The 22550-nt window shown below is 37.8% G+C and overlaps 2 protein-coding genes across 5 annotated transcripts; one reads left to right on the top strand and one right to left on the bottom strand.

The window, feature by feature from the left end:
- The first annotated feature begins 658 nt into the window (after nt 1–658).
- On the top strand, nt 659–14259 carry LOC133862957 (protein LATE ELONGATED HYPOCOTYL). 2 transcript variants are annotated; one of them, XM_062298884.1, is made up of 9 exons: nt 659–797; nt 914–1113; nt 1467–1492; nt 1719–1902; nt 2023–2134; nt 2389–2450; nt 11589–11813; nt 11924–13372; nt 13504–14259. In XM_062298884.1, the coding sequence occupies exons 4-9, from the start codon at nt 1864–1866 to the stop codon at nt 13909–13911; spliced, it is 2295 nt and encodes a 764-aa protein (XP_062154868.1). In that variant the 5' UTR covers nt 659–797; nt 914–1113; nt 1467–1492; nt 1719–1863; the 3' UTR covers nt 13912–14259. The 2 variants fall into 2 exon arrangements, with proteins under 2 accessions (XP_062154868.1, XP_062154869.1); XM_062298885.1 differs by lacking the exon at nt 1467–1492.
- Nucleotides 14260–14413: 154 nt separating this feature from the next.
- Nucleotides 14414–22167, bottom strand: LOC133862959 (serine/threonine-protein kinase ATG1a). 3 transcript variants are annotated; one of them, XM_062298888.1, is made up of 13 exons: nt 21658–22167; nt 21446–21563; nt 21026–21084; nt 20422–20486; nt 19641–19734; nt 19466–19546; nt 19157–19268; nt 18892–18946; nt 18461–18759; nt 18018–18280; nt 15143–15443; nt 14973–15043; nt 14414–14890 (listed from the first exon to the last, which is right to left on the bottom strand). In XM_062298888.1, the coding sequence occupies exons 1-13, from the start codon at nt 21904–21906 to the stop codon at nt 14705–14707; spliced, it is 1953 nt and encodes a 650-aa protein (XP_062154872.1). In that variant the 5' UTR covers nt 21907–22167; the 3' UTR covers nt 14414–14704. The 3 variants fall into 3 exon arrangements, with proteins under 3 accessions (XP_062154872.1, XP_062154871.1, XP_062154870.1); XM_062298887.1 differs by having other exon boundaries at nt 15143–15440; nt 18018–18382; XM_062298886.1 differs by having other exon boundaries at nt 18018–18382.
- Nucleotides 22168–22550: the final 383 nt, after the last annotated feature.

The following is a 22550-nucleotide window of genomic DNA, read 5'->3' on the forward strand; positions in this document are numbered from 1 at the left end:
TGAATTTCGGTTTTTTTTTTTTTTTTAGAGTCTACAAAGATCAAACAACTTTTGAGAAAATTGGATTCAGATTCAGTGTACCCAATGCAATACATTTTTTTGCCTCCCAAATCGTACTAACAATTGACACTCCCCAAACTAGTCATTAAGAGTAATCCAACCACTCCTTTTAGTCAAAAATGATTCGCCCACTTTAAACTACTTCCTTTACTATTGAAGACAGTCGAACACTTTCTTTTCTTTTCTTTTTTAAGCAAATAATTTTTTTTTTTTTTTCTCATATATTGTATCCATTGATATGATCTGACGCATTGCATCTTTACTTCATCGTACTTTGAGAACCGTACGAGAACGTCCTTAACCTGATTGCCTCGTGCTGTTCCGGCCTTGTAACACTGCCAGCTTCTAGTTCCCGACCAAACGCCACGTACCGGTTTTGAAAACAGCCACCCACGTTGGTCCAACAAAGTGCGCTCGGGCAACGGGCCCCACGCGCACAGCTGGAGGCGCTTTTACGGACTGAAGCTCAGCCCAGGAGTTTGTGGATGAGAATTGAAGACCAACGTCAGACCGAAAAGAATTTAAAAGAAAAATGGGAAAAAGTGCAAGGTAGGGCGTTAAGCTGAATCAGCCACTATATCTTTGCCACTTGGCGTCATTCTGTGAGGCAGTGTACCCCTCGGGCGCTTGGCAGCCTCAAATAATAAAAAGCGAAAACCTTCCATTTTCTTAAAAGAAGAAAAATAAATCTGCAAAGAAAATATATTGTGGCTGAGATTGCTCCGTAGCCACTAACAGTAAGTTTCTGGTGTTTTTTTTTTTTTTTTTTTTTTTTTTTGTAAGTAGTTTCTGGTGTTTTAGGTCTCACGGGAACTCTCACTGCCTCCTCTTCTTCTTCTTCTTCCTTGTGTAGCTCACTATTTCTCCACCTCCCTCTCTCTCCGATAAATTTGATTGTTTCCGCTTGCCCGATCAAAGTTTGAGACATGCCGATCCACCATTGCCGAAAAACTATGGCTTCTCCGGCGATTCCCCTGTGAGTTCACTCCCTATGCGTGATCCGAGTCATGTCCTTGCCTCCAGAGTTCTTCTCCACCATGGCTTTCTCGGAAGGTACTGTTTCAAATTTCTAAGTCGATTTAACTTTTTACTCTTTGTTTGGTTGCCGAGAAATTACAGTAAAAGAAGTGAAAAAACGGAGACCGAGTTTTGCCTTTTTTTCTCTTTTGGATTTGAAAATCTCGCCTCAACTGAGTTGAATAGTTATGTTTGGCGGAGTTGAGGATTGAAAAATCTGACATTAGGAAGTCCACTTTCTTTTGCTTTTTCTTACGATTTCTTGGCAAGCAAACAGTTGATAACGTTACTGAAACAGTAGCGTACGCGTATTAAAGCATTATAGAGAGGTGGATAGGTTGATGTATACTGATTAAAGTTTGTTCCTTTTCTTTCTTACATTTCTAAAGGTTTTGGCGTCTTCGGGTTCGTTTTGGTGAGGATTCTGAATAAGGAATTTTCTTTTAGTACTTCTTTCGGAGAAGCGTCTCTCTCTCTGTACCGGTGGATTCTTAAAAAATTTAAAAGAATTATTTAAATATTCATTTATTTTACAGTATAGTACAAAGTGAAGTAGTTATGAATTGGAATGCTAAACTATGCGCGTACAATACAGAGGCGGATCTCTACCGATTATTGTCAATTTTGTTTTTCTTTTGCAGTAGCATCAGCATATCAGCTTTTGTTATTGACGACGGTGGGTTTAGTATTTAGAGTATTGGAGGTGGCGAGAAACCAATGAAGGTTTTCGTTTGTTCCGTTGCTCAGTAGAGGTTTGAAGCAGCCGCTAGCTGCCCCTGTCCGGTAATGGACACATACTCCTCTGGGGAAGAACTGGTTACTAAGGTGATAGTGGTAGATAACTGGATGGGGATGATTTAACATTTGTTATTTTGACTGCTTGTTGAAATTGAAGTCATGTGTTAGAAGCTAAACGTGTGAATTATGAATTTCTGTTAATGGTAGACAAGAAAACCATATACAATTACAAAGCAACGGGAGCGATGGACAGAGGAGGAGCATAATAGGTTTCTAGAAGCCTTGAAGCTTTATGGGCGAGCTTGGCAGCGGATCGAAGGTTTTACTTCCATCGTACCTTTAACTTTTTATTTATTTATTTTTATCTTTTCTCATTTCTGTACATATAGTCATGCAAATTGAATTGTGTGCAATTTATGGTGCAAACTTTGGATAATTGGAAAGATGTGTTGAGTTGAATCCCTTGGATATCTCCTGTTGGGAAATGCCATAAAATTCTATTGTTATGTATCTTTCTCTAAATTGGAGATCCGCTGCTGTTCTCCCTTCTGTGTTTTACTTGGTGGTGCGCAGAGCATATAGGAACAAAGACTGCTGTGCAGATCAGAAGTCATGCACAGAAATTCTTTTCAAAGGTCAATCGCTACCTTCTCTCACCTTATGCTTGAAAAAAATGTATTTTGCCTGTTATGGACAATATTTATACTTCTGTTTACGGTTCCACTTCTGTCTTGAAGTACTGGTGATTGTTTTATTGTCATATTATATTCCATTTAGCTCAATTGTTGCGGATATAATTTTTTTGTGTTCTGATTTATCTATATAGTGCATTGAGAACTATTGCAGGTGTTTGTAAGGGGAAAAATTATGTTGTTCTTCTTACATATGCTTGTTATGTGTGATGGGACTCACGCGCACACACCATGTAAAGTTTAATTGTAAGAACAGAGTGGAGGGTTGTGGGTTTAAAGGCCTTTAGATGCATGTATAACTTACCAAAAAAAAAAAAAGAGGACATTGAGAATCTTTATATGTAAAAATACTACTTGCATGGACTTGGTCATAATGATAAACAAATTTACCAACAGAAGTAGAGGCTGTATAAGTTCTTTCCAAGCTGCCTTTTCAGGACGAAGGGACCGGGACTAGTTCTCTTACAAAATTTCTCCTCAGCTCCCATCTGGCATGAAGAATTTCCCTCCCCTTAAATAGGTAGCAGCTTCCTCTGGAATAGTGTTTGGCGGGCTCAGGTTCCTTCGAGGGCAGCCTTTTTTGCATGGTTGGCAGCTCTAGGCATGATCTGCCTCTTAGGAGGTAGCACGTCATCGTGATGGACAGATTTTGCATGTGCAAGAGGAATGAAGAATCTGTGGACCACCTTCTTCTTCGTAGTGATGTGGCTTCCGCTATTTGGAGTGTTTTTTCAGTCGCTTTGGGATGTCATTGGTTATGCCTAGGCGTGTTATTGATCTGTATGATTGTTGGTGGTCCTCTGGCTTTGGCTGCGGTGTGGAAAATGGTGCCTACATGCCTCTTTTGGTGTTTATGAAGGGAAATAAAAGATAGAAACTTTGAGGACAGTGAGGAGACTATGGGGGAAATTATTTCTATATTCTTTGGAATTTTGTATCTTTGGACGGTGGTGTATATGTCTCATTTGTCAATTAGTTTTAATGACTTTATTTTTTCGTTTTGCCCTTTCTAGTTAGGTAGTTCATTTTGTATACTTTTTGTGTATTTAGGTGCGCCTTATACTTTCATTGAGATTGGTTTTATTACTTATATATATAAAAATAAAAAATAAAAAAAGGTGATCTTCAAACAATTGGGTCACTAAGTAGCAACGAGGAGTTAGAAAATGAATACAATGTCTGACTTAGAAGAGAATTGATGTGCATTATGTGCTTCCGTTTTGTGGAATTCTCTTTTCACTTGATTTGGTATGTCTTGGGTTATGCTTAGAAGAGTTATCGACTTGTTTGTCTGTTGGTGGAATTCTAGAAGGCTAAGGAGTGCTGCGATTCGGAAGATGGTGCCAATATGCATTTTTTGTTGTGTTTGGAAGGAAATAAGTCTTAGGCGCTTTGAGGACTTGGAGAGTTCTATGGAGGATATTTTAGTTTCGTTCTTTCATACTCTGTATCTTTGGACGATGGCTTTTTTGTCCCCTCTATCGCTTAGCTTTGTTGATTTTCTTGTTCGTTTTTCTCTTCTTAGTTAGGTGTTTCCTTTTATATACTTCCGGTGTACTTAGGGGCGCCTTACGCTTTCAATAAGAATAGATTTACTTATAAAAAAAAAAACCTCATTGCAAGCTGAAAAGGTAGGATAAGAAAATAAAATTTGGAATTTGATAGGAAAAAAACTTGGGTGTGTTTGGTAAAGTTTTTGAAATGGTTAAAATTAATAAGAATTTTCGGGGAGGATCGCATTTGAAAAGTTTTGTTTGTGGGGTCCATAAAAGAAAATTGTTTGTAAACCTTTTAGTGTTTTTGAAAATTAAAAATATTAGTGTTTTCAAAACATAAATGAAACAAAAGCAAAAAATATAAATACTTAGGTGTGGCCACACAACCCACCCCCTCTCCTCTGCTGGGGTGACAACGACACCACCTCCTTTTCGGGTTTATTTGGTATTGTGTGCGCAAAGGATGCTTTTGTTGCGGGTCACATGAAAATTCTTGGTGGTTCCATTCAATAGAACGTGAGCTTTGTTAGAGCGTCTCATGATTGGAAGGTGAATGTCTTTACCTCATTTTTCTGGTTGTTGTATTGAGGGAGAGTGAGATGGGAAGGCAAAGACAAGATGTGGTGAGTCCCTTCCAAAGAAAGGTGGTTTGGTATTAAATTCTTTTTAAAGTGTCATGATTTGTAATGATAGTTTCCATTTCCCTTGGAAGAGTGGTTGGCGTACGAAGGCTCCGTTGAGGGTGGCTTTTTTTGCTTGATCGGCGGTCTTAGGAAAAATCCTTACCATGGACAATCTCTGGCAGCGGTGCGTCATTGTGTTTGATAGGTATTGTATGTGTAAAATGAATGGGGAGTCAGTGGATCATTTTCTTCTTTATTCTGAGGTTGCTTGTCCTTTGTGGAATGTTTTCTTTAGTCGGTTTAGGTTGTCTTGGGTTATGCCTAGACAAGTAGTCGACTTGTATGGTTGTTAGTAGACTGTTGGCAACACTTGCAATGCTACTATGTGAAAGATGGTACCTTTGTGCCTTTGGTGGTGTCTTTGGAGATAAATGAATTATAGAAGTTTTTAGGACCGCGAGAGGACTTTTGAGGAGATTTAGTCTTTGGTTTTCAACACCCTATATCTTTTTTGTTTCTCTTTTCGTGATTAGTTTTCATGGCTTGTTCTTTTTGCTCTTACTAGTTAGGTAGCTTATCTTTTATATTCCCTATGTACCTAGAGGCGCCTTACGCTTTTAATGATATCTTGATTACTTTTTTTTTTAAAAAAAGTCAAAAAAGTCAAAACCTTTATCAAATATAGCTAAGTAAGTTAAGTAAGCTTCCAAAATTAAATTTGGACTTTGATAGGAAAACAAGTTATGTAAGTTTCCATATTGTTTCATTCCTCCATTTTCTTGGCAGTTGAACATAGCATTAAGTTGAATGAATGGATGTTAGTGGAGTGCTAAGCTAGTGTGGATATAGTTAAATCGCTATTTACCCCAAAAGCTAACACTCCCCCTACTTATGGTCTCAAACTCTACCCGAATAAGTGGCTTAATACATGAAATATTTAATTGAAATGAGACATAAATTACAAAATCAGGCTTTAAAGTTAGGACTATTGGTCTAATATCATGTTAAATTACCAGTTATTCCAAAAGCTTAAGTTGATAGGAAATAATGAATTTATTCATTTAATTTTATTCTAGTAGTTATATCACTTGTGTTTTAGGGAATTGCAAAAAGAAGTATTTTTCCAACTGACCTTAGCAGGTGCATATTTTATGTTATGAAGAGTAAGAACACTTTGAGGTGGCCAACTTTGCCTTAAGTGTATTTCCTTAGTATCCTACTTCCAAGTTGCTATCTTTCCTAGGGCAAAAGAGAAGGGGAAAAAAATCTCTACCAAGTCATGAAAAATGTTCAGGCCATGCGAAGTGAGAGACTCCAATAGAGGTTCCATTGGTGGAGTGAGGAATTATTACTTGGGGGGACTGAAAATCGTTGCAAGGCGGAGAAGGTAGAAGATTTGGAAGGCGACTTAAAAGTTTTGGAGAAAAGAGAAATCGTAGGAGAGAGAGAGAGAGAGGAGTTGAGGGGAGGATAGAGGAAAGTCGTGAGTTTTAGAAAATGACATCTCTTTGTTTATATAAACTTTTTAGGGGTTAAATTTTTGGAATTTAGAAAAATAAATAAATAAACTTAAATATTTATTTATATTTTTAGGAGAGAACTTTTAGATTTAAAAAACAATGTCAAATATATTTTTTTGTCAAATTTTGGAGGGGGTCAGGGAGTTCTTTAAAATTTTTAAGAAGATAAAATGGGTTATTTAGATTGATCCTCAATTTATTTTATTTTTTTGGGAAGGGGGACAAATGGAATATTTTTATATTCTTTAGGAAGATTAAAGGGGTTATTTCCAAGGGGATCCCTGGAGATTTTATCAAATTTTTGAATGGGCCAAATGAAATATTTTTATATTTTCAGAGGAGGGCTGGAAAGTTTTTTCTAAAAAAAGAAATTGCCCCCTCCTCCCTCTCTCCACCACTTTGTTTTGCTATGAAAAACTAATTGAGTTCACTTAGGAGTTAGGAGGATGATTTATGGGTCAATTAGCTATTGTTACCAATATTTTTTTAATAAAGGACCCATCCTTGCACTCAAGCTAAGAAGAGCCCATTGTCTAGATGCCTTGAACTCCCTCAGGCGTCTAATATGAATTATGTTTTAGACTCCATGATCCAAGCTTTTTAAACAATGATATATTTGACTGTGACCACCTCTTTTCCTTGAAGATTTCCTCAGAATCTACCAGATGGTCAATGAGTTAACAAAAAGTATGTTCTTATCCTTTTATGACATGCAATCTTTATTTTTTCTTCTTTTATCCGCTTAGAGGGAATAATAGAGTAAGAAAGGCAGCCATGAGGATGGTACCACATCACAAGTATGTTGCCTGTAGACCCTTCACACACAGGAAAGGGCTTCGCCTGGTAAAATCAAGGGGTCCCTTCATTTTCCATTTGAGAAAATCATTTGAGAGGCCAAAGAGCTATTAAAAGTTTTTTTAACAAGCTTTGTTGGAGAAGCGACTATGGTGTTATGGTGAGGAATAGGATCAGTTGCAGAGACGTATTATTGGAGTGAAGTATGGGGATAATTAGGGTTGGTGGAGTTCTGTATAGGTTAGAGGATCTCATAAGATGAGCTTGCAGAAGAGTATTAGACAGTGGGAGTTGTTTTCATGTTTCATTAAGTTCTTTAGTGGGTAATGGCATGCGGATTCAACTCTGGCACAATGCAGCAGGAAATGTGGATCAAGGTATGCACTAACACTTCCGCCAACAACTCTATCAAAAGTATGTCGCATGGGGAGAGGGCTTTGAAAGATTTGTTTGCAGATTTATTTCTTTTATCTCTTGTTAAGGATGCTATTGTTGCCTCTTATATTGAGAGAATGGGAGAAGGAGGTGCTCATCATTGGAATCCTACTTTTATGCATACTATTCAGGATTGGGCATTGGAGTCAGTTGCTTGTTGTAAACTAATTTTCCTTTGGGTGATGGAGAGGATAAAATTGTGTTGGAGGTCTTCTTAGCAAAAAAAGTAATATTTGCTTTGTCTTACAATAAACAAAAGTTTATAAATGATGCTTATTTTAATAGAATAAATATATTTATTAAAATATTTGAACCAAGAGAGATGAGTTCCAATGGTTTTTTTTTTTTAAAAAAAAAAAAATGTGAATTCAAAAAATTTAGAGGTAATATGCAAAGCTAAATAGATAAATGTTTTAATTTTAGAAAAATTTCATCTATTTTGAGATTGTAATGAAAAATTTGAGATTCATTCTTTTTATGCATCTTTGGTAGGGAATCTATTAGTGATTTCCCATGGAGGAGCATATGGTGTACAGAAGTCTCATGGAAAGTCGTAATTTTTTTGTGTGGACAGTAGCCTTGGGTAAAATCTTGACAATGGAAAATCTTATTAGGTGGGGATTAATCGTGGTAGACTGGTTGTTGTATGTGGAAAAATTCTTGTGATATAGTCACTAATGTTCTTTCTCTCTGGGGGATTCAGTGGATAATGCTGAAGAGGGTTGTTGAATTGCTTGCTTCTTGGAAATGAAAATTTGGCCATCATAAAGTGAAATATGGAGTGTTATTCAACATGCTCATGTGTCATGCATTGTGAGAGAATGAAATATCTAGAGGGTTGATGATGTATGACATTCTCTCATATCCCTTTTTTTGTCTTCTTCTTTGAGGATGCAGAATGACTGGATGTTGGCTCTAGGCAGTATCTTGTGTTCGTGGGTGTCTCTCTTTCTAAATAGTCCTTACTCGTCAATTTACGAAAGGAAAGTTATGGTTTTATAATAACGATGTACTGAAGAGTGTAAAGATGGTTTAACAACTATAAGGGATGTCATTATTGAGAAGATAGAATGTCATTTGGCTACATGGAAAATGATGCATTTTGTCAAAGGGTGGGAGGGTTTTCTTGATTAAAAGTATTTTATCTAATCTGCCTACTTACTTCATGTCTCTTTTCCCTCTCCCAGTTGGTGTTGCCAACCTCATAGAGAAGTTGTAGAGGGAATTTTTGTGGGGCGGTGTCGGTGAAGAGTTCAAATTCTATTTGGTTAGTTGGTCTAAGGTTTGTTCTTCGATCTTTGAAGGAAGATTAAGGATCTGTAATTTACTTTTGTTCAATTGAGTTCTTTTGGGGAAGTGGTTTTGGTGTTATGTTCATGAGAGAGAAGCCTTGTGGAGGGTGGTAGTAAATTCTAAATATGGCAGCGCATGGGATGGGTGGTGTTTTAATGAGGTTTACGGGTCGTATGGAGTGGGGCTATGGAAGAATATTATAAGGGTTGGGAGGAGTTCTCTAGTCATTACTAGATTTGGGGTTGGTGATGGCTCTAGAATTAGATTCTAGCTTGATGTGTGGTGCGGGGATCAGGACCTTAAGGCAGCTTTTTTAAACTGGTTCAGTTTGATTCTTATGGATACCTCTGTGGCGGACCATTTGGTGCTTTTCTAGCAACTCTCATTAGTGGAATGTTAACTTTCTCTGAACGGCATTGATTGGGAGGTGGATCTCTTTACCTCATTCTTTAATTTGTTGTACTCCCTCAGATTGAGACAGGGTGATAAGACAAGCTTTGTTAGGTACATTTCAAGAGAAGGTTGTTCGATGTTAGATAATGATATCACTTTTTTTCCTTAGAGAAATATTTGGCGGAATAAGGCTCCTTTGATAGTGGTGCTCTTTGTGTGGTCCGCTACTTTGGAGAAGATTCTAACCATGGATAATCTTAGAAAGTGGGATGTCATTGTGGTTGATTGGTGTTGTATGTATAAGAAGAGTGTGGAGTCACTAGACCTCCTTTTACTCCATTGTAAGATGGCTAGTGCCCTGTGGTGCCTTATGTGGGACATTTGGAGGGTAGGACATTTGGAAGGAAAGAAGTTATCAATGTTTTTAAGACCAGGAACGGACAATGGTGGTGCTAAAGAATTTTTTCTTCAAGACTCTTTATCTATGGACAACTGCCTTTGGCTTAAATATTTTATTGCTTTCATGTTTTTCTTGAGCTTTTTTCTTCTTTTTAGCTAGGTATTTCTCTTGTATACTTTATGTGTACTTGAGTTGCGCTTTTTAATAAATTGTCTTTACTTATTATAAAAAATTAAAAAAAGAAAAGAAAAAGTCTCTGTTGTGTAAAGAAGTTCCTCACTATCTGATCTTGTATTTTCAACATTATTGTTTTAAATAATTTATTAACTACATACTTCTGAATTAGAGCCAGCACTGGGTAATGACCTTTTTATAAATTATACTTATCAATTAGGCCTCTGTGTGTGTGTTTCTTTCTACGTGCACCTGGTCTTGTGTGCATTCGCTTATAATAAAAGTGTGCCTTGTTTCAGATAAAAAAGCAAATTAACAACGGCAGGGAGCATGCTTACATGCTTATGAAATGCATGTATCATTCTTTTTTCAATGTAAACGGAAGCCCCTTCTTTTAACCCATTATTTTGTCCTATCCTTAGTGAGTAAAGAAGTTGAACCTTGAATGCCTCCTTTTACTCTCTCTCTCTCTCTCTCCGTCCCTCCTCGTTAGTGGTGCAATATTGGAGTCCTCTTATTCCAGCAGGGCTGGAGCATTTGGAGTGCAACCAAAGGGGCTTACCACTTATTATACCTGAAAGCCACCAAAAGGCTGGAGCATCTGATTCTATGCCCTTTTGACCTTTACTCTAAGTTTGGGAAGGCTGCTGTTTGTTTTGAAATCATAGAAAAAATTATATGTTTCATGAGGAAACCATGCATTCAGACAATCTAGGATTTTCTAGTCAATCTGGATACTTCAAATTCATTCATATAATCTAGGATATTCTAGTCAATCTGGAGGCTTCAAATTAACTCAATGGGAAGCAACATGTCACTAGATGAATATGTATACCACTTGTCACTAGATGTACTATCGAAGGAAATAGGAAAGTATGATGCCAGTAAACTGAATGAAATATACATAAGTCATTTCAATTCAGAGTTTTTTTTTTTTTTTTTTTTTTTTTTTTTTTTTTTTTTTTTTTCTTTTGTGAGTTGGCACTTAGGAAGGTCAACAGCCCAAAGGAATCCATGGTGCAGTGTCTTCTATTTCATCTTGAGAGCAGGTCAAAAAATTATAATTCAAAGCAAATCAAGAAGCATACGCAAATGAAAACCTATCTTACAATTCTGGGAAGAACTGATGTGGTAATGTCTTATTGAATTAAGGGGAGATTTATCTTACCTACTTTAGGATCATCAAGGCTATGTCTCAACTTTAAATTCCTATCTCATCCATTTCCAATGTTCACTTGTTATGGTTTGTCCATTTGATTCGATAGGATTGAGAATAGAGTAATTCGAATGAAGTACTACTTGCCACCACAGTTTCTGCTGACAACAAATGTAACCAATTTGATAACATAACTCACGTGCAATATATAATATAAAATAGGTTGTATGTGTATACGTGTATATATCTGCATATAGGTTCAGATGAGCAATGTATAATGTGGGTAAATTATCTTCAAATATTGGGGGTGTCAATGGATCTACCCTGTTCTCGTATTAGATTTCTACCATTAGTTCAATTCCTAAAGTGGCTCTTATAACTCCAGGCCAAAAGCTTCTATACTTCATCGGGAGTCTCTAAAGTCTAATTGTTGTAGTTGACTATATATGGAACCACTGTCCTTTACTATGCTCCCTTCCCCTTGATTTCAACACTTGTCGACCATGCCATGAGGTGAATATCTTATTTAATTCCATTTATGATTACAAAAGGTCTCTTTGACACTGTTCTTCGTGCATTCATGTTAGGTACTTCTTCCCGAGCTTTGTTGTTGTTTTGGTGCTTATATTTCAATGTATATTTTATAAGACAGTATTTGAGCAAAAGCATTTGAGTTCTGCCTTTAAGTTATCTTTGAGGTTGAACTGCTGCTATTAGTGTGTTTTTTATATTGAAATGTTTTCTCTGGAGGAGAATACAAATCAGGAGGTTTTGCTAATAAATTCTCCACTTTCAGTTAGAGAAGGAGGCTCTCACTAAAGGTGTTCCCGTAGGACAAGCTCTTGACATAGACATTCCGCCTCCTCGCCCTAAAAGGAAACCAAGCAATCCTTATCCTCGAAAGACAAGCATTGGTGCTCCCATATCTCAGGTGGGAGCAAAGGATGGAAAACTTTTCACCTCTGTTTCTTCCTCACATTTTAAACAAGGACTAGACTTGGAGAAAGAACCACTTCCTGAGGTTGATATCTCATTTTTGTTCTCTTAAATTCATCCGCCGTTCTTGTTTCATCACTATTTTTTTTTTTGGCCAAGAATATCACTTGTGCTTCTTGTTTTGTTTTTCATTAGAAACCTAATGGAGATGAGAAAGCAACAAATGCAAAAGATAATCAGGACAAAAATTGCTCAGAAGTCTTTACCCTTTTCCAAGAAGCTAATCATTCCTCTGTTTCTTCTGTAAACAAAAGTTCCGTACCCACTCCAGTTGCACTCAGAAATTCATGCATGTTAATGGAGTTTATCCCTTCAGCGAAGGGGGCAATAAATTCGGATGAGATAAATGAATCTTATGTCACTGTTGAAGTTAAAGGAAATCAGAATTTAGAGAAAGCTGATGCCGAACAGACAGTTCAGGATACTGGCACAAGTAGAGGCTCAAAATCGGAATATTCTATTGTTCTACATGAGAAATCGTATCAAGGTGAGAAAACAGATGATTTAAATTGTGCATTGCAAATGGATGAGATGCAAGCCACTCAGAACTACCCAAGGCATGTCCCTGTGCAAGTTCTGGATGGAAGCCAAGGGACATGTACCCATACTCCTTCCTCAGATATGTCATTCCAGGACTCCATATTTCACCCAATGAGAGAGGTTCATGGACACCCTAACCTGTTCACAAATCCAGCTGCGTCTGCTACTACTGTACATCAAAGTAACGTTCCCAGATCTTCTGTTCATCAATCATTTCCGGCTTTCCATACTCCCTTTACCCCAATTTGCCATAACCAGGATGACTACCGATCATTCCTCCACATGTCCTCTGCATTTTCAAGTCTTATTGTCTCTACTTTGATGCAAAATCCTGCGGCCCATGCTGCAGCAAGTTTTGCAGCTACATTTTGGCATCATGCAAATGTGGAGACTTCTGCAGATTCTCCTGCAGGCACTGAAGGAAGTTTTCCATCGAGGCAAATGGGCTCTACTCCAAGTATGGCAGCTATTGCAGCTTCTACTGTAGCTGCTGCAAGTGCATGGTGGGCAGCCCATGGACTGCTTCCCTTATGTGCTCCTCCTCTTCATACTGCGTATACCTGCACTCCTGCAGCCACAGCTGATCCACCAATAGATGGTCAACCCCCAAAAGCCAAAACAGAGGGAGAAGAGAATGCTCTTCAAAATCCTCCCTTACAACAACTGGACCCAGATTTTTCAGAAACTGTGCAAGCTCAACATTCAGCTTCAAAATCACCGACTCGGTCATCAACAGACTCTGAGGAGAGTGGAGGTGCAAAGCTAAACATTGGGTCAAAAGCTACTGATCATGAGAATGCTGTAGCAGCTACTGAACTCCATGATTCAAACAAAACCAAAGGCAGAAAACAGGTAGACCGTTCCTCATGTGGTTCCAACACAGCTTCAAGCAGTGACGTAGAGACAGATGCATTAGAGAAGCACGAGAAAGAGAAGGAAGAGTCAAAAGAACTTGATGCAAACCATCCAGATTCTGAGACTAGTAATCGCCGTTGTAGAATTGCCAGCTACATGAATGATTCCTGGAAGGAAGTCTCTGAAGAGGTAATAGGACAATGCTCTTTGATAATGAATCATTTATTATATTAACACCCAAAGAAAATGAGTCTTCTTTTTTTTCAAATATATAGCTTCAGCATTCATTGGTACTCATCTTGCATGATTTTATTTCTTAGGGGCGATTGGCCTTTGAAGCACTCTTCTCTAGAGAGAGATTGCCGCAAAGTTTTTCACCTCCACATGATGTGAAGAACAAGGGACATCAGACGGACAATATCAGAGAAGACGAGCAAAATGTAAATGAGAAAGATGGAAATGCATCACTGTTAGACCTCAACAGCCAAGAAGGCGGGCCTTGTTCTAGCCAACAAGGAAACTCAAATCTTGGATACAGCTACAACGGGGGTGAGGGGCTGCTGACACTAGGGCTTGGACACGGAAAGCTTAAGGCTCGCCGAACGGGGTTTAAGCCATACAAAAGGTGTTCAGTAGAGGTCAAGGAAAACAAGGTGGCAAATACCAGTAGCCAAGGTGAAGAGAAAGGTCCCAAGAGGATACGCTTGGATGGGGAGGCTTCTACTTGAGTTTTCACGTTGCACGCAATCAAAGGAAACCTTTGTTGTTGCATGTGATTTCTGATTTTGCCTTGCCTATGTTCTATTCTGTTTCATTTGATGTCCAGCTCACGAAACTTATCGTGTACGCTTGTGTAGTAAATTAAATGTCTATATTTGCTGATATACTACCTTGAACCATGACACTGAACTTGAAGACTTCCGTAAATAGCCAAAGATAAGAATCGTGGCCTTGATCTGGTCACCTTCCCCTAATGGTATGTCTGCACTCCGCAGCATGTACTAAAATTGTTTTGAGAAAAATATCAAATGGGACGGTGCTTGTAGCTCATTCCTACTGCACCGGAATTTCGCTGATGTGATTAGATTCATTAGTAGCTTTTATATGCACTCATATCAACCATGCCTAGTTTCTTCAGCTTGCTATCTATGATGCATTTAAATGCTTGTTTTGTACAAGATGAATAAATGGACAGTGAATTGTAGTTACTGTAGAGAATAAGTTAGTAAGTTACTGTACAAGTTTCTTTCACCATTCATATTTACGATGTTGTCTGGACAAAGAATAGATAATTTTATTTACACAAGCTCATGCAATGGAGGCCACCCTCCCCTCCCGTTATAGACGGCCAACAATCAATTGTATATGCTTCCCTGTACATTAGACACCCGTCAAGTATTTCCCTCATCTCGTCGCTAAAGAAAAGTTTAAATTTGTACAGTGCAGCTCCAGTAATCAGCAAATCCCATTAAAAAAAGATGGCTTTCTAAAGACTGCTGTATGCAACAAGTAATATCTTACTTAAGAGTCCAGAAGGGATTGCAAGTTGATAATGTATTGCTCAATTCGCTTCTTATTATCAGGAGTTAGTGAAAAAGGTGGGTTCAGTGGAAGGGATGTTGCTTCTCCTACAACAAATGAAAGCAGAAGCATTGCTTTAGAGTAGGATGCCATTGCGCTACCCTTGTTCTCCATCAACTCATCTACCTGAGCAAAAGCAAAGATTTATGAAAAGGATTAGAGGGTTTAGGATGAGACAATACAGCAAAATTAAAGGACGTTTACTTACAGCACCACTAGTCCCAACAGCAAGTGCTTTCTGGTATATGATTTCTATTGCGTCTGGCATCTCGGCACCGCCTGCAATTTATTTAATGTTTCTTTAGTAAATTGCAAAGCCAGTTTTGCAATTGGAGTTGACATAAAAGCATTATTACAGAAGGTTAAAGGAAGCCTAACCATCCATATGTCTGACATGATGCGATGACTTCTCTGCCCGATCAAATGCAACAATAAACCCTTGTTCTGCCCACAAGGAAACAGATGAAGGCCTGCTAAAATCTATATGGTTTTCTGTGTTTGGTGACAAAACAGCAGCTTCCCAAGAAGGTATGGATTCGTTAGTGGAACTGCTTGCAGGTAATTCACCTTCTGCTGTGGAGGCCATCCAAGAGCTGCAAATTTGAAGAGCTTTCTTCCAAAGAGCCAAAACTACCAGTTCAACTGATAATGATTCTTGAAAAAGACCTGCATTATACTGCTAGCAGTAGCAAGTACTAGTCAGATGTGAAAGCTCAAAATGCAAAAATTACAGTCAAAACTTATTTCAAATAATAATAACAAGAGAAATCATGTATTAAAAAAACACAACAGCAGCAACGACAACAGCAATGTGTAAGACTTTTAGAACGAATTAGACACATGGACATGCACTGAAGTGCCTGGGGGAATAGTTTATAATACTTTCTACTGTTGAACTGGTAATTATAGCACATGCAGAGTTGTAGTTCCTGCACGTTGCCCATTCATTCGGAAACTACAAGCTAGTTCTTATTGAAGATCAGTTGACTCCTGGAATTAGGGATTTGTGCCTTTCAGGATAGGAAACAATTAACACTCCTGCCATTAATTCAAGTATTATACAAAAGTTCCCTCAACAATAAAAAATGAAAAATAAACCCAGCCAGACGAAAATGAGCCAGATAGGGCATCGTGAATTCTAGGGAGATGGAATTCATGAAAGCTAGTCACAAGCGGGGAACCCTAACCAGAGTATTGGATAAACAAATGACTCAACGGGAGGAGCAATGGATCCCCTACTTTAACCTGCATTAAAGAAAGAAAGAAAGAAAGAAAGAAAGAAAAAAAAATTACTGAATGATGCAATGAAGTTCTTCTGGGCGGCCAAAGATCTTCCGGTTCTCACCAACCAAGCTGGAGTTGCAAAGGGTCAATCCAGGCATGAAGAGGCTTGTTAGGTTTGTGTGTTTAAACTGACTACAATCAAAGTCGTAGCTACTTCAACCAAAAAAATGGCAACCCCTATTCTCCTGTAACGTCCAGGAATTTTCACCTACTTGAAAATACCCTAAGGCACGACTACTATACCTTAACATTAAACTGGCAGCAGAAAAATGCTATAAAAATTCTTTTCTAATATAACTAATTATAAAAATTCTTTTCTAAATAATTGAAACATAATTTCATTTATTTACATAACTGTATAACTCTGTTCATACTTACAATCTGTTGTTACATTGTTTTATACTATCCAAAACTATATATATACAAAAGATACTACTACTAATACAACCCAAACCTGATTAATCCCTTTGTCCAAGCTTTGTCTGGGTTCTCAACCGCTAAATCCACCTCAAACTCTAAGGGCAGAAATCCAAGCGGTTTAGGCACTCCTGAGTCTCTGGCCTTTATAACTGTAAAATTGATAATTTTACAGGTTGAACTATCAGTTGGACTCACAGTTCAGCAAGTAAATGCAACCAACCATGTTGTGTGTGTACTTAAGGCTCTTTAAAAAAATTCCTCTTTCTTTTGCTCAAACCTTTGCTACCGTTTACACCATATCACATGCCCTTATGCAACATCATGATCATTAGTTAGGATTCTCTTTCTTTGAAAACCCTAACACTTTACCTAGACTTTAATTTTTCATTTCTACAGTCTCAACTGTCTCGTATGAATGGCCTTTCAACCAAAATCTGACTGAGGCTTTCGATAATTGTCCCGTCCGAAAGAGAATCACGCTGTTCTAACAGCAAATCCTTATTTTGAATTTTTCCACGTAAAAATCATCTTGAATCCTAATTTTCTTGTCACCAATCCCTTACTTCATACTATATAATCAATAACCAATCGAACATGCATTCCAAAACATCCAATGTACTATCAAAACTTATTTGAATCAAACCCTAGCTTCCCACATTATTTTCTTTTTAATAATTCTAATGAAATTTAAGCATCATAACCTCTAATGTGCTAACACATTCAACATTTAATTAACAGAACTTAACAACTTACGTAAACGGAAAAAGAACAGGGCATAATCTTTACCTTACTGAGCTTTCCTCAAGCTTTCTTTCTCTTGGATTTTTCCAAGTTTTTCCCCATCTCTCACTACCAAAACTCTCAAGAATTTCTCTCTAGGTGCTATAAGGTAAGGGAAGAAAGTGAGTTTTTTAGCTTCTCAAATCGGCTATTCATAGAGATCTTGCCTCGTTCGTACGAGACGTGGCAGTTAGCAAAACCCGTATTTCCAACTCTTTTTTTTCTTTTGACGCATCTCGTTTGAACAAGATTATTTCTTAGCCATTAAGAAATCGTCTTGTGTGCAACACATGGCACTAACGAGGAAAATTTCTGACCCATGGCATTGGCATGTCATTGAATGCGGCTTGATGACGTGGCACTGGACCTGAAAGAAGTACCTCGCCTCACTTACGGAGAGAGAGAGAAGGCACGAAAACTGCCCGAGAAGAGTGGTCCAACCATGGATAGGTGTAAGGTCACATATGTCATAAGCTATTGCCAACAATATAAAAAGCACAAGTCCATTACTATGATTTGCATTGAAATGCTATGCTGGAGAGGAAGTACAAGGAACCCAACCATCCATGTTATATTGCATTGATTCCTTATATATTCACCATATATATATATATATATATATATATATAGAGAGAGAGAGAGAGAGAGAGAGAGAGAGAGAGAGCATTGACTCCTTATATTGCACTATACATGTATACATTGTTGTAATACCATCTGATTCATTCATGAGCACAACATCCACTAATGCCAAGAGCATCAAATAACTAACCTTTTCTTGTGATAGTTCTTCAAGAGCCTGAACATACCGATGTAACAAGTGGAGTCTAGTCGAAGGATGCAATATGGTTAGTCCTTGCACTTCCCTTAATATAGACGATGCACTTGATGCCACCAAGAGATTTGATCCATCGCTTTGTGCACTTGCTGGACAACCCAGAGAACTATCAGCCAGCTCCACTGTTGGCATCGCAACAGCTAAATCCCAGTCATTCTTCCTTGAAGGACAGACAGAAACTCTGGTCGTGGATTTATCTTGCAGGGAAGTCACAAGGGAATAAGAGAAAGCCTCCATTGAAGCACAATGAGCATTGACTAAGACATAACCTTTCTCAATAGACTCCATCGAATCAGAAACTGGATAGATAAGACAAAATAAGCAATTTCAAACAAATCATGAGCATATATGGAAACATTCTAAAAAGAGAAAAAGACCTTGAAGCTGCTCTGATGAACATGCGCCACCATCAACAGACTTCCTCAGCCTACCACTTGCAATATTTGGGGTAAACCCATGAACACTCTTAGTGATGGATGTATTGTCACAATCTTTCCCTTGCTTTTGTATGTTCTCATGTACAGATGAAGTAGCTATTGCTGAGTTTCTGCTAGATGAGTTCATGGAATGCCCAGAATTTAATTGCAATCTCTCATCAGAGGCAGTAGAACTGAACTTCCCAACCATTGATCTCATTGGCGGAAGTATAGAAACGCGTTCAACCTCCACAATTGGCCTACAAATTACAAGATAAGAGTTTTAAAACCTTGATCCCCAAACAACCAAAACATAATGACTTCCAGTCAATAAGAAAAAGAAATGTGCCCAGACCAATGCATTATTAAAATGAAAAGGTAGAGATTATAACCTGTGCTCCCCCAGGAACCTGTGATTGAAAAACTCCTTGAATGTTAATCGCTCAACTGCAAATTGAAGTTCAAATAAACATGGATGCTTCTAGACGAGCTACATTGGCAAACTCTTGAGATTTATAATGACTAATAGTCGAATTGTTGAGCTGCAAATCGCAAATAAAAATAAATGTGCACAAACACCACCACTCCCCCACCCCCCAAGAATCCCCTTTCCCCCCGACAAAAGACATGCATAAATGAAAATCCCATCAAGAGTACCTGGGTTTTGACGTAATAGGCTCCTGCAAAGATCCACACAATCTGGATGTAGTTCTTCCAAAGCACCTTGCGGAAACCGCAGCTCAGTCGAGGTTAAAATGTTCTGAAAAAGCTGCAATACATAAAGTAATCAGAAAAAGTATGAAATAGTACTGAAAAAAAAAAAAAACAAAAAAAACAAAAAAAAAAAAAGGAAAAAAAAAAAAAAACCATATTGCTAGCCCTCCTATTAGCTTTATAGGCTTGATCATATATGCAAAACCTTATGATCTTTCATATAGTAATTAATCTTATAATTTTTCAAGAAACCTGCAATTGACTATTGCCATCGAATGGTGGCTTCCCAGTCACCAGCTGGAACAATATTGCCCCAACACTCCATAAGTCAGCCTGCAGGCAGCATAATAATAAGTAAAGATAACAATGTAATGGCACAACTACCTACAAGAAGAATCAACATGACTTCAGTTTTACGTTGCATCACCTTTGCATCATACTTCTGGTTCTGAATAATCTCTGGAGCCATGTATAATGGTGAACCACATAGGGTGTCCGCCAAGCCTTGGGGCATCAGGGACCTGGCAAACAAGTCAATGAAACAATCAAGTGTAAATGATCATTTGAAATGTTTGGCAAATTATCTTTTTATTTTTACTTTTTGCTTAATAAAAAAGTGACAACATGTTTCAATGTCTGCTGGCCAACTCAATCTGCTTGAGTAATATTTTGAATAAACTGGAGTTGTCTATAGACCGTGTGTGCACCAAATTCAATAGGCTTATTTAAATTATTTATTAAAAAAAAATCGATTTTCAGAACTCAGTAGTATTTAATATTTTTGCAAATTACAGATCTCCAAATTGTATAGGAAAAATGTTCATGAAAAGTTTGGGAACTCAAAAGGCTGATGCAAACAGAATAATCTTTTATACCATATGATCACATTTAAGGCTCAAGAATGACCCAAGGGTGTTGTTAACTCGATTACTTAAAATTTTAGAGGAAATATATGACCCCGGATAAACTTTGCTGGATCCGTGTAGGCAAGGCAAACAAATTGGAATAAGTTTTTGTTGAGCACGCTTATGTTAATGATGACCTTTCCATTCTACGGAAATGCAGAGATAAAAAAAATAATAATAAAAAAAAAAAATTAAAAAATTAAAAATTAAAATAAATAAATAAATATATAAATCTCCTTCGCTGCAGCAGGAAATGTCACATCAATGCAGAACCTATTAGACTTCTTATCAAAACAATTTTACCTCGCAAAACCAAAATCTCCAATCTTCAAAAGTGGAGTCCCTTCCCTAGTTGACAAGAGCAAATTCTGCAAATTTGAGAAGAATCAGCAAGACTTGAACCAAACACAAGAAATGTCCAGTTGATTACCACAATCCAATTATAGAAGTTGCATACCATCATAAAGAGAACTCTGCTTATGGATGTCACTTGGATTTAACAAATTGTCCCTCATGAGATATTAAGTATTAAATGATAATTAAGTTTGGTTGCTTCGAAAATACCAACTTTGTTTTTACTTTAACTTAGCACCCACAAACGCACACCAAAAACCAAATGAGAATATAGTGCATCATGGAGCACAGGGACTCACTCGTCTAGTACAAGTTAACCAGAAAACAGTCGTCTTACTTGTGTGAAAACTTCTCACACCCTAAATGAATAGGGACGACAGTCCCACAAATTTATAAGGTGTGAGTCATCAACAAAGCATTCTAATTTCGGAATACATACATGGATAGTGCAAAGGCACTCATCGACCTGATCTCTACATTTGAATTCAAGGTATAACATCATATCAATCAAACGAGGAGATATTTGAAATTCCAGTTTGAGAAGCATAAGTACCTGCGGTTTCAAATCTCTGTGGATCAGGTGTTTTTCTTGAAGTATTTGCAATCCCGCGGCTGCACAAGACAATCCAAATTGAACAATCAAAAGTCCATAAAAATTAACACATGCAAAAAATCGTAAACATGGAAAATAAAAAGTAGTAAGCTATTAAGAATCGGTACTTTGGAACATATCCACTAGCCTATTAATTAATTACATCGATGTGATTGCGTTTAACATCCTAAACTAGCATAAGGCTGAGTTGGGCATATACCCTATTGTCTAACCACCTAAAACATTCACTTGGTCTAACTGAACAGCCGAAAAAGAGTACCTTTAAGGGTGAGGCACGTACCCAATTGCCTTAACATTAAAAACATGAACCGATTGTAATTCAAGCAGCCAAAAAGTAAAGTTAAGGTTGATCATATATACCCAATTGCTTCATAAAGTGCCTCGCAACGGTCTCGGAAACTTTGCTGTGGCGATGAATGTAGTCCGCAAGGTCACCACCATCACAATACTCCAAAACAAGGTAAATTCTATCCTCAGTCTGCAACCAACAGAACATTCACGTGCAGTTATAATTGCCATGAAAGAACAATGTCTAACGCAATCAGACCCAGGAATGCAAAAGCAAGTTATACCTCGATCGCCTCGAAAAGGCGAATGATGTTTGGGTTATTGATGGTGCTGAGAATGGAAATCTCTTTGAGCAAATTCTCACTGACTTTTGGGTTAAGTTGTTTCCTGTTAATCTCTTTGACAGCAACCTCTACACCCGAGTGACGGTGCCTGGACCGCCAGACCACGGCGAATGAACCCGACCCGATTCTCGGGCCCAGTATGTAGTCCCCTATGGAGCGGGGCCGGTGGTTGGGGTCTCCAAGATCCATGTCTTCTTCTAGAATTACCAACCAAAACCACCCGACCAACAGAGATTGTTCTCGTTCAATTGTCGGATATCGAATCAGGCGGTTCTGTTTTCGAGGGGTTTGCGGTGTTGGGGAAAAGGGGTACCATTGAATTCAAGAAGGGTTTTGGTCTACGTTGGACTCTTAATGCGTTTGTGTGGAAACGACGCCGATGTTGTTTGCAGGCAGAGGGAAGCTACTCTTTTTTATCTTTTTGAGAGAGAGAGATAGAGAGAGAGAGAGAGTTGCTGGTCGCTGAGTGGATATCCGGCTTATCTACCGGCAGTAGAAGGTTTTTCATTCTTTTTTTTACCATGGTCGGATATTTTTGCACTTTTATTATTTTACTTAGAGTTTTTTTTTTTTATTCAATTATTTTATTTTACTTAGAGTTTGGGTATTGAATAGGGTATTGGCATGTTGTTTGACTTTTTTTTATTTTTTTATTCTTTGTGCTTCAATTTTTATCACGGATGTGAGATTGTATCTAGACTATGAAAAAAGATGAAGATGATTCTTCCGTTCAAATTTTTGTCTAAAAACTAACGGTAGTCTACGTATCTACTCTCAGGTGTTGACACGTGTCATATGCATTAAAAAAATAAAAAAACTGAAAATAAAAGGCT

The sequence above is a fragment of the Alnus glutinosa genome, chromosome 3 (assembly GCF_958979055.1).
Source record: "Alnus glutinosa chromosome 3, dhAlnGlut1.1, whole genome shotgun sequence".
Classification (NCBI taxonomy): domain Eukaryota; kingdom Viridiplantae; phylum Streptophyta; class Magnoliopsida; order Fagales; family Betulaceae; genus Alnus; species Alnus glutinosa.

Coding starts and splice junctions, on each gene's coding strand:
- LOC133862957 (XM_062298884.1), top strand. CDS start 1,864: ATGGACACATACTCCTCTGGGGAAGAACTGGTTACTAAG. Junction 1,903..2,022: donor GGGAAGAACTGGTTACTAAG/GTGATAGTGGTA, acceptor TGTTAATGGTAG/ACAAGAAAACCATATACAAT. Junction 2,135..2,388: donor AGCTTGGCAGCGGATCGAAG/GTTTTACTTCCA, acceptor GGTGGTGCGCAG/AGCATATAGGAACAAAGACT.
- LOC133862959 (XM_062298886.1), bottom strand. CDS start 21,906: ATGGATCTTGGAGACCCCAACCACCGGCCCCGCTCCATAGGGGACTAC. Junction 21,564..21,657: donor GCCTTTTCGAGGCGATCGAG/GTATAACTTGCT, acceptor TGTTGGTTGCAG/ACTGAGGATAGAATTTACCT. Junction 20,487..21,025: donor ACAGAGATTTGAAACCGCAG/GTACTTATGCTT, acceptor TCAAATTTGCAG/AATTTGCTCTTGTCAACTAG.